The 12,271-nt window shown below is 42.3% G+C and overlaps 1 protein-coding gene across 1 annotated transcript; it reads right to left on the reverse strand.

Moving 5' to 3' along the window:
• Positions 1 to 1,659: 1,659 nt before the first annotated feature.
• KCNA4 (potassium voltage-gated channel subfamily A member 4) lies at positions 1,660 to 10,798 on the reverse strand. Its single transcript, XM_075426925.1, has 2 exons — positions 10,092 to 10,798; positions 1,660 to 9,282 (listed from the first exon to the last, which is right to left on the reverse strand). The coding sequence occupies exon 2, from the start codon at positions 8,508 to 8,510 to the stop codon at positions 6,522 to 6,524; it is 1,989 nt and encodes a 662-aa protein (XP_075283040.1). The 5' UTR covers positions 8,511 to 9,282; positions 10,092 to 10,798; the 3' UTR covers positions 1,660 to 6,521.
• Positions 10,799 to 12,271: the final 1,473 nt, after the last annotated feature.

Raw genomic sequence — 12,271 nt, forward strand, 5'->3', positions numbered from 1 at the left:
TGAATTTCTTTCCAAAGCATGTCGCAGGGTGTTGCTCACCTAGCGATGAAGATGAACACGCAGTGAAACGCTCTGCAGCATCCCTCCTCTACAGCATAAGTCTGCCTTATTATCCTATCAATATAAATACAAACAAGGAAAAGCAATTGGCTTCTCGGTGGCCGTATACTGCAATACTAGGTAAAGCACAAGATATTTTAGATTACTTCAGTACAAGACCATTGGGCTTGAAGCAAGCACACTTAAAACTAATTAAAAGTACAGGAGTAGTACTGAACATGTCTTATTTGATTTTCTGAATTGAAAGCTACCACTCATGTCCAGGATTATAATTTCAGAGTCGGTGTATGTTCTCCCATTGAAATAGCTTGTATAAGACTTGTTAGGACTAAATAAATAAATACCTTTTCTTAGCAATCAGAATAATCTCAGAAGAAAGTATCTGTCCAAAATTAAACAGGCTTTTGGCATACCTCACTGAATCTATCCATCCTCCTCCCTACTCTCAACACAAATGCCCCAGGAACTTTCAAATAAGAGATTAAAAACAGATACCTAAATCTATCCTGAATATGTGCTGTCACTTCCTACACTCCTTAGGGAATAACTGTAACACTTGGGAAACCTGCTCCACCACAGCCTTCCTTTCAGCCGCAAGCGAATCACTTGGCCCCAAATGCAGGAATCATTTTGCAACCTAATTGCTAATGAAATGAACGGAAGTCAGATGTCTAAAAGCACATGTTGTGAGTGTGGACCTGAGGCCCTGTGTGGCTTAGGAACTAGCAGACTGTAGCCTTTGAGACCTCCCTGTCTAAATGGGTTACATGGTATTTCAGAGCAAATAAGTTTAAAACTGTTTTGCACTCAGATAGGATAGTAGTGGTAGGAGCATGGATTTAACAGACAAGCTAAAAACTTCGCAGTACCCTCTCCCACCCCACCTGGTACCGCCTGGCGTAATATCTTCCCAGCTGCACGACCCAGTAGCAGCAGCTGATCTAAGACGCAGCTGCTGCTGCTCCTGAGGTCACAGAGGACCTAGAACAGACACAATGCATGAAGTACCTCTGTTGCAGTTGCAGATCTGTTCAACCAATTTGCCCCCAATTTGTTTTCAATGACAATACCACAGATGCATAAGTGATGGAAAAAAAAATAAAGTTTTTACTTACATACTTTCCCTCAATTAGAATATTTTATCAGATTTGACATGTAATTTAAGATTTCTCTTCTTTCCTTCTTACATACTTATGTATTTATTTTCCAAAGGACCTGTTGCAGAAAAAGGTCTCAAGGTACATTAAGATTTTACAGAAAAAGATTAAAAATAAAAATTAATTCAACTATCTCAGTACATAATGCTTTAATAAGTTTTCTTTCAGAATTAATGTTATCAGAATTCTAAATACACAGAAAGCATGGTAGCAATATGTAAAGTTTCATGTTCGTACCTGGTTGCCAGGTACAAAACATTTATACTCTTTAATCCAGAATTGATTTGTCAATAATTTTTTCTACATTAGATGACCTCTGTGGAAATTAAGGAATTTTTTAAAAGTTACCAATTCTTCTGCAAGCATTAGTTTCAGAGGTGCACAAATATGGTAAATCTATAAATCAGAACTTCTTCACTCCAAAATCAGAAGCATTTGATCATTCATTTATAGCAACAGGAAAATGTATACCTTGTCCCATGTCTACAGATGTTACAGACTGTCATTTAGGTTTATTTAATGATAAGAAAAATGTGTAATTTATATGCTGAATATTACAGATTAAAAAAAAAAAACCACTCTGTCTTTATTTGTTACTATCTTTTGCCAATTAATAAAAACAGAAAAGTAGGCCTGTATTTATAACTGGACACAATGAGAGTAAGAAATAATAAGGAACCAGTAAGAAATAGTTAGAGGAAGCGAGTGACATAGTCTAAAGCAGCATGGATAGTTTGTGCTTAATTTGAGGATTATCAATAAAGTGTAAAGCTTATGCTAAAGATTCATTTATACTTATAGATAGTTTTACAAGTCTGGATCACCAGAAACACACATTTCATTTTTCAATGCTGTGCAGGAAAGAGTTTCCACAAACTAGTTACACATGGAATAGACTTTCTGATATTTTGATGGTTTTCCACAGTGCATTTATTCTACATTTACCCAAACATGAAGAGGGGGTATTTCATATTCTTGGGTAGCTTAGCACTGATTTTTCCTATCCCAAGTCACATGACTTTCAAGACCTGAAAGCATACTCAACAGGAACTTTCCATGTCAGTAATTAAAAGACAATGATCGTTTATTCCAGGTTATGGCCTGATGCCAAACTCTTTGCACACCAGTATGATGCAAAATCATTTTCACATTCCAAAGCTATTTGAATAGTTTTACTGACTGAAAACACACTCAAATCCCATTTTTTATGGCGACAAGAAGTCCATAATGCCTATTAGTATTCCCAAACACCAAGAACACTGGTGTCATGAATTAGATGTAATCATGACAGCAGTGGGTTTTTTCACTCCCTTGATCTCCCAGATTTATTCTGCATTACATGGACATCACAGAAATGGACTCTACACAACAAAATTATCTAAGCAGAAGAATTTTCCTTCAAATACAAACAAAAAACTTACACTTTCCATCAAATGGAACTGGCCTTGTGTGGAATCATTCTGAGAAAGCTTAGCTGAACACTAAAAAATTCTGCCAAGAACTCCCTAGCAGGGTGACACAACACTTCTTTCTATATAAATTTTGCCAACCAGGCTGAAATTTTCAAGGAATCAATGTAATATCAGAAAACTCCACGATTGCAATAAAGAGAAAAAAAAATACAGATCTCTGAAGTCAGGCATTAAATCTAATACTTCAGCTGGCAAATCTCTCTCTCTCTATGAGACTGGCCTTGGCACTTATGATTACTGCAAAAAGACTTATGAATTTCTTTAAATAAGCGCCAGTACACAGTTAAGTATCAGCCTGTATTCAAAATCTGATTTGATGCTGATATTATTCCATGAATTCTAATGGAACTCCTCCAAATTTTTTCACCACTGCAAGTGAGCCTGAAATATCAAAATATCTGATTTTGCATTATTTTTAGCTGAAATGTATGTCAATGCGAAAGCATTTGAACTACATTGGTAGAACTAAAATGATCGCTAGTGTAACTCCATTCACATCAGTTACATCAGGAATGCATTTCACCACTATAATTTAAAATGTAAAATGCCTAAGTGACAATAAAATTATTTTTCTGAGAGTTGTCAGTATCCGGTAACACTGGGAAAGCTCTGACAGAAGCAGTAGTAGTAATTTGGAGCCATAACAGGTCAAACACAGGGTTCCTCTGGCACAGAACTTCAGCCGAAATAACCCTTAGAGATTTCTGTTTCTTGTTAAGCACTTGGGATCTTTGGGTTTCAGCATGTTAGGGGGGTAGGACTCTGGCACTTTCAAGCTGTGTTGTAACTGACTGGACTTACAGATAGTTGAATTATAAGCCAGCCCAAGTAAAGGTATTTCCTTCCATTCCGGAATGCACAATTCTTTCTGTGATTCATAATGGTCTGCCAAACTGATAGCACAGTCTTAATGTTAAGCTGCGATAGTTCTTATTTATAATGTCAAAGCACATAGGTTTATACATTGCAGGAGGCAGAGCACGCTCCACTGTTACCTTAGGATACGTCTCCACAGTACTGCAGTATGTTGTGCTGACACACCCATAACACTGCTCTGCCAACTGCTACGAGGTCCTACAGTAAGACCTTTCCTTCATGAGAGGAAGGTAATGCTATGATCACAGCATAATGCAGGCATTGCCACATTTGTTTTAAATTAAAAGGTTGTCTACTGGTAGCAGAATAGCTGAATGACTTGCTACAGAAGCTGGGTAAGTACTTAAGCAGTTACCTCATGCTGAGCTCCGTGTCCATGGTGTGAAAATAGATTCTAAGAGCTGTTCAAAGAGTTTTCTTCCTTATTTCTATTAGAGAACTAAAATTCCACCTCTCATAAACCACCTTCCCTTTCAACCAGTAAATACTGCAAACACAAACTACTTATTTTCTCTAAGTTCTTTATTTACCTACTTAGTATTTCTCTTACTTCAACATTCTTGCCATGATTCCTGGTATTATACGGTCTCTGGTATTACACAGAACTACTAGCAAGCTAGCTTACAAGAGAACCCTCATACTCTTTACATCATTAACTACTAGCTTTTAAAGAAGCACTTTCAGCTACTGATTTTTGCCGGATTTTACATACATAGTGCTCATCCTCACTACTGATATTGCCCCTGCAGAAAGAAGTATTTAGTACATTTAACTCAGGTGAGCCACAACAAAATGAAGTATTCAATTTCGGCAAATGCCTACGTATAAAATCACTGAGTCGTTTCGTTCAAAATATAGTCTGAATTTATATCGCCACACTGAAAAGGAGTTTTGTTTAACACTCCACATCAAAAATGTAGTGAAGCCTGCTCTATGATTTTACATTAGGAATCAGACATTTAAACACAAGATTTGAACCAGGGCTCAGCACAACACAGTCTTTTGTGTGTTTCTTGGTTTTTTATTAGTTCTTCTGCAATGCAGAAGAAGACAAGCAGAGAAACTTTTCCGAGAGGCGCTTCACAGAAAATCCATGAAGGCAAAAATCAACCATTAAAGAAAAAACTATGTCTATGTCTCTGTTCAGTACCACTGGATGCTGCATACAGCAAACAATGTTTATCTGACAGATTATGCATAATGTCGTGGGTGCCCAATCTGGACTGCTTTTATTGTCTCCTTTCAGCTCCAGAACTGTCAGCCACTAACTAGTTCTCCCCCCACAAAAATCCTCTACTTCGCTTTAAATGAATATGGCAAAACTACTTTAATTCAGTAGTGTTGGTAAGCCCCTTCTTCTCTCATAATGGCCTGTCCCAGCCCTTAAAGTGCATATGCCAATTTGGTTCAAGTTTCATAATCTGGAATGTTCCACAGTGCCTCTTCAAAAACAGTTCCAGTTTAATTGTGCCTTCCCTAGGTAATTATGTCTGAAAAAAATGCCTGTTCTGAATCTATTATTTATGTTATATGCAGCAATATCTTACCTATTTCATTCTGAAGTCTGGAATGCTCTGTAAACCAGATAATCTTTACCTACCTTAATCTCCTAGGAAGGGTAATGGAAGTTTCTGACACACAGTAAAATGCAGCTGGCCTAAGAATCAGTGAGAAGAAATCATGGGATGTTTTCTCAAGGACTGCATGGGACCCAACAGGTTCATTTTGAATCCCAGAGTGCCTATTTTGGATCTTAAATGTTGCTTCAAATACACATGGGTGAAAGCTGTAATTAAGGGAAAATGCAGCACCAATAATAGCATGTTAAAAGTTAGCAATTCTCAATTGTCAGTACTGTAACAACTGAGTATCTTATTACTTCTACCTTCTCCTCCCATACATTCAATTTCTTCAGTACTGACAAAGCGCACGTACAATTCATAGGCTCTGAATGGTAAATTAACCAGGAAAAAAAAATAAATTAGGCTGGTATTTCTTGAGGGCATCAGTAGAAAACACTGATTTCACATAATTTTGATTATAAAATTTTACTTCACAATCCTTTTCCAGATCACAGATATTCATAATTAAAAAGAGTATGGAATCAATGTAATGTTAGCTGTTTCGCCATCAGCATCACAAAGAAAAAAGAAACAATAAAATATGATGCAGAATTGACTCTTCCAATGATTGTCATTGAACTATTACATTAGTAAACATTCACAGTATGAAGTCTCTTTCAATATATCTCCAGCATATAAAGTAGTGCAAAAAAGCATTCCAGTCATTTTGCCTTTGCAGTCAGACCAGGTTAAATGATTTTCTTACTTCACTTCTTTCATTATTAGACAACAAATGCTGCAATGCCTCCAAAGAGAGTTATAAAAATAAACAATTGATGGAGGTTCAGCAGCCTTTTCAAATTAAATTTCCAGTTAAAAACAAGCATTATAGATTTCAAGAAAAAAATTTAGATCTATCTTCTGTAGAATATCTTTTACAATAAATTTACCATTTGAAAAACAATGACTATGGTATCCAACGACTTATGGTAGCTGCTATTAAAGCACTGATAAATAGATAAATGACTACCAAACTTCATTGCTTCTTACATAGTAAATACCTCTGAATGCCAACTTTTACCACAGAGCTGTTATTAGTGATGTCGACAGTTCATGCACCCACTTTAAAACTGACTTGGTTTTAGTAAGTTTTTCAGCCTCATGTGCAAAACACTTGCATTCTAATAAAAATATAAAGTCTGAAATTATATCAGATCTAGCAATCCCTTCCTCTAGTTACACCACTTACTTGATATGTAATACAAGTTTAGCAATGCTTTTTATTTGTAGTTAACCATTAAATGGCATACTACAGTATGCTGTGGACTTGTTTGCATATTTCATTATTTTCACTGCACTCTTTAATGCATAAATATATTTGGAAACGTTCAAAATTACACATCAGTTTCCACAGAATTTGAATTTACACAGTTCTTCTTCTCTGACTCACTGCTATTCCCTGTGTCCTGACTTTTTTTCTCCTTTACACAAAGAGATTCTTTAACTCCTTCTTCCATCTCCAAATATTCTGATTTATCCTCTGTGGATGAAGACGATGAGCTTCTAAATTTCTTCAGTAAATTTGTTGGGAGGTAAGGGCAACTGACAGCATTTTGCATCAGCTGCGTTTGTTCTTCATTCTCAGTCTCTCTGTGGTAGAAATAGTTAAAATTGGAGACAATCACTGGCACTGGTAAAGCAATGGTTAACACTCCCGCGATGGCACACAAGGACCCAACTATTTTCCCACCCACAGTTATGGGTTTCATATCCCCATAACCAACTGTAGTCATGGTCACTACAGCCCACCAAAAGGCATCTGGGATGCTTTGAAAATGGGTGGCAGGCTCATCAGCTTCTGCGAAGTAAACAGCACTGGAAAACAAAATGACTCCGATAAAAAGAAAAAAGATGAGGAGGCCGAGTTCCCTCATGCTGGCCCTGAGCGTATGACCCAGGATCTGCAAACCCTTGGAGTGCCTGGAGAGCTTGAAGATACGAAACACCCTGACCAGACGGATGATCCTCAGGATGGCAAAAGACATGGCCTGTTGACCATTACTGCCCTGCTCCTGCGCCAAGTCAGTGCCCAGAGTAATGAAGTAAGGCAAGATGGAGACAATGTCTATGATGTTCATGATGTTCTTGAAGAAGTGTGCTTTGCTTGGACATGCAAAGCAGCGCACTGTAAACTCAAAGGAGAACCAAATGATGCACACTGTCTCTACAATGAAAAAAGGGTCATTGAAGATGGTGTGCTCCCCAGCATCCAGGTGAAGCGACTCATTGGAAAGCCCCTTCCCTAAGCTCAGGGACATGATGAATTCTTTGTCATCTCTGAACTCTGGCAAAGTCTCCAGACAAAAGATGACGATGGAGATCAAGATGACCAAGACAGAGACAATGGCAATGCCTCTGGCTGGACTGGAGCTCTCTGGGTACTCAAACAGCAGCCAAACCTGCCTCTTAAACTCGTTCTCCGGCAAAGCTTTATCCTCTTCCTCTTTGACAAACCCTTCATCCTCCCTAAACTTGAGCATGGCCTCCTCCCCAAGCTGGTAGAATTTCACCTCCTCAGTGAAGATGTCAAAGGGTACATTGACTGGCCTCTTCAGCCGACCACCACTCTGGTAGTAGTACAGGATGGCATCAAAGCTGGGCCGGTTCCTATCAAAGAAGTATTCATTCCTGAGAGGGTCAAAGTATCTGCCTCGCTTCGCTGGATCACCCAACAACGTCTCTGGGAACTGAGCTAATGTCTTCAGTTGGGTCTCAAACCGCAGTCCTGACACGTTGATTACCACACGCTCACAACACTCGTACTCACTGTAGCGAACAGAGCTGTAACCCCCAGGGCCTCCACCATCATCAGGTGGCTGGTCCGAGTACGAAAATTCATCCTCCCCATAGTCATCACTGTAGTAGAGCTTTCCTTCTTCCTCATCGTCTTCGTCCTCATCTTCATCCTCCTCTTCCTCCTCACTCAAGTCCTTCAGTATTCTCTCTTCAGAACCACTGAGAGGCAGCAGTTCAGAACAGGGGAAGGAGGCCCCACACTCCCTACTTCCCAAGTGGTGGCTCCTCTTTTTCCCTTTCTTCCGCCTCTTACCACTCTGGCGGTGGGGCATGCTGCTGCGTGACGCACTCCCACCATGAGAGGAGGATGCACCTCGACTCTGTTCCTGATGGTAGTGGTGATAGGGTCCACCTCCACCTGTTGCCCCACCTTCTACGGCTGCTGTTGCTGCTGCTACGGCCGCAGCTGCTGCGGCTCTTGACTGTGCCAGCCGCTCTCTCTCTCGGGCCCGCGCTTGGACAGCGTATCCATAGGGCATGTGGCTGTTGCACCCAGAGCTATCTGCACTCACCATTGCAACCTCCATTTTGCAACTGCTTTTTTTTTTTAATCGCTTAATGCAAAAAGGTTTTATTTACAGTGTAACTTTAAGTTTCACTATAGAAAGTTCAAAGCCATTTGCATTTGGAGGACAGTCCCATGGACGTAGAGCAGGGCAACATAGTTGTAACACTGAATCTATGTTTAAGAGAACCACGGATCTGCATTTTCTTATTGTCCGTAACGTTTGACACAAACTACTGTTTTGCTAATAAGAAAAGATGAAACTCTCAAATTGAATGAGGGGACAGCTGAGGCCTTAATCTTTCATCTACCAAGCCCCTTTGTTTTCATTTATCTCCCGTGGCTATCACGGATCTGATCAGAATCATGACTATCTTGCAGGCTACCAACACTGCATTCAGGAAGAAACAAAATATGCAAATCAAAGGGTACCTGCTCTCCACAGATGGTTTTAGTTCATCATTGCAACCAAATGCAAATAGTCTCTTTCCTCATAATTTGTTCCCAGGAGTGCTTTGGCCTAGCAATCTTACTGTTTAATATCATTACCCAGGGAGTTGAAGTTAATTCCAGCCATCACTTTATTTACACAGTGAGGAGGTCTTTGCAAATCCTTTCTTCAGCATGTCAACAGTGTCTCAAACCTGGGAGCAGTACCCAGGGCGTCAGCAGCAGCGGTAAGAGGAGGAGGAGGAGGAGATGAAGACTGAGAAATTGGCTCTGAGGTCCCCATAGGACATAAGGGAGTGGATGTGTCACCCTTTGGTTATGGTCATGCAGAAGAAGCACTTAACCTGAGGCACATGCACAAACACACAAAAATAAACAAAACAAAAAGGGAAAAGATTGGATTGTTTTCCTAAAAGGTCACACCGATCAAATGAAACTGTGTCACCTATTACCACGGTATTCAAATCTTCCCCTACCCACACTATTCACACTTCTACATTACACACACACCCACACCACATGCACAGAGATTTTCAACGACTCCGTGGGTAAGGGTGTGGGTGGGTATGTCACGTATATATAGACAGAGACACAAAATCCCCACCCATATAAGCATCCATACACAAACAAATACATGCTTCTAAAACACCAATGCATATAAACACTAATAAAAATATTGCAATACACAGTGCATTCAGATCTTTGAGTACATAACATAATAGATACACCTACATATATCTACATGAAATATGAAAGAATAAATGTATCTACGCAAAGAGCTTTTGTTGTATCTGTAGAAACACGTAAGATGCAGGAATGTTACATTTTAATCTATAACTGAACTGTGTTTCAGTCGTAATGAGCATCTCACTGAATTTAATTTGGAAACAGGCACGTTCGATGCTCACTCAAGTGAAAACACTGTGATATGGTATGTCAAGCAAACAGAACTGCAGGTGCACTGAAGCAACATCTACATGCAAGCAGACACACCAAAATACACACACACCCCCCTTTGAAACAGAACCCTCATTTACAGCTGTGTCTACTAACACACGATAAAAGGTGAATATGAACTATTAAACGATGCTATTTTTAAAATCGTGCCTACGTGTCATGCAGAAAAACATCTTAAAAACGCTGTCGTACTTACTGTCCCTAGGCAGAGAAGCAGCAAGGCTGCCCTGGCTAGCGTAAGGACCCGAGGAGGGGCCGACGCCAGCCGACCCGCGTCGGCGGGGGAGCGCGGCCAGCCCTCCTGCCGCTGCCAGCCCTCCCGCTGCTTCCCGCCCTCCGGCCCGGGGGCAGCCGGCGAGGCGGCTCCAGCCGGGGGCACGCTGCGCAGCCACCGGCACCGCTCCCCTCCCGGGCATTTGCGAGAAGGCAACAAGCGGGAGTCTTGTTCCAAAAGGGACAAAAAAACCGAAGGCGGTGCGTGAGACAGAACGAATGGAGAAGCGCGATCGCGAGTCTCTCCAAGCCCAGCTTCAGCAGCAGATTTGGAAATCGACGTTCAATAATCCGCGTACCGAGCCCACTTCCACGGGCGGGAGGACGGGTGTCCCTTCTGGCGGTCTCTCTCCCCCCGACGCGTCCAGACGGCAGCGGCTCAGCCAGCGCTCGCCCGCATCATCCACTTGTTGTGCCGGGTTTTGGTAACGCTCGGGGGAAAAAAAAAAAAAAAAAAAACAACACCAAAACCAAACAATTTAAAGCAAACCACCAAGAGGAGACGGCGGCTCGCTGCCACAAGGCTGCTACTGCCGCCCGGTTTTTCCGAAGCCGTGCCCAGGACCGGCGGCGGCAGCGCGGCCGAGCCGCGGGGCTGGTCCCGCTGCCGGCCCTGTTGCTCCGCGGAGCCGCCGCCCGCCCTGCCCGCGCGCCGCCACACGCCGCGCGCCGCCTCAGCGCGCCTCGCGCTCCCGCCCCCCCCCCGGCTCGCGCTCGGCCCCTGGCGGCCGCCGCCCCGCACTGCGCCCCATGCCCTGCTAATGAGTTAATTACCGAAACGAACATGGCAACGCCGCGTAAGGCATCGGCGGGCCGACAGAACTCTGTGCCCGAAGCAATGCGACAAACCCCGGCCGACAGGAAAACCAGAGAGCAACTGCCCCGCTCCGGCCCAGCAGGCCCAGGCCGGCACGCGGCCTGCCGGCTGCGCGGCACTGGCAGGTGGAGCCAAGTTAACTTTTACTCCCAATTCTGTACCTACACAGAAAAGGAAGTCTTAGTTCATGAACAGGGCACCGTTGTGTATTTGGTAGATGAGACACAAAACAACAGAGTTTAACAGCCCTGCCCAAGACGTCTTTGCCCCCGCTGCCCGTAACACCAGCGGTGCGCGAGCCGCCCATCCCCGCGGTGCCTAGAAATCCGGGCTGCGGCCGGTGCCACCCTCTGCGAGCGAGCACCACCAAAACGCAGCTTGGCTGTATTCAACATCACAGCTACAGTTCTGCCGTCTCAACAAAAACTAAATGTAGGCACTCCTACTTCATGTGGAAAGGGAGAAGAAGGGGTTTGGTGCTTTAGAGCCTAGAGACAGGATCACAGCAAGGACAAATCAACAGCAGCATGCACTCCGGACACTTTGCCTCAAGCTTTTTGCAGCTGGAGGCAAATTCAACACGTGCAGCATGTGGGTTAGGCATTTCTTTTATTTTATTATTGCCTAGGTCCAGTCCTTCTCCCCAGTACACCAGGAGAGCCTGGTGAGTATTGCCCTTCAGATCCCCAGCAGCACGACCCAGATTATCCATGTTCCGCTCTGTCTCTGCTGCCTGCATCAGTTAGTGCTCACGCCCTTAATCCTGCTCATTTCAGCGGGTGACATGTGACTACACACGGGAGAATAAAGGATCAACCAAATAAATGTACTGAATGCCAGGCATCAAATCAGTTCATAAAGATCTTGCCGAAAGTACTGTGAAATGTGTAAATGGCAGCAGCTACATCTAACCAATTTTTCAACAGTCACAATTCTTGAAGTTCCATAGCCAATGCTAAGCGAAAGACATATAGAAATTCCTAATGTCACCCCAGATTCCTTAAAATACAAAGTGGTGTCATCACAAGAGCAGCCCAAAATTTTGATGTTCCTGGATGGAATTTAAAAGCACTCTACAAATTCACTTCCAAAACCAAAACCCAGATCCTTCTGCAGCTTGGCACAAGAGTATACTAAAGACAGAGATCAAACCCCTATGATCGTTTAGTCACAAGGATATGAATGATGCCATAAAAATAAAAAAGATATCATAGGTATGTGTTTTTAAACGATTAAAAACACCTAGAGGTATTCCTACTTCAGTAAAAGGGGCATTTTCCAGAATT

Source organism: Opisthocomus hoazin, chromosome 7 (assembly GCF_030867145.1).
Source record: "Opisthocomus hoazin isolate bOpiHoa1 chromosome 7, bOpiHoa1.hap1, whole genome shotgun sequence".
Classification (NCBI taxonomy): Eukaryota; Metazoa; Chordata; class Aves; order Opisthocomiformes; family Opisthocomidae; genus Opisthocomus; species Opisthocomus hoazin.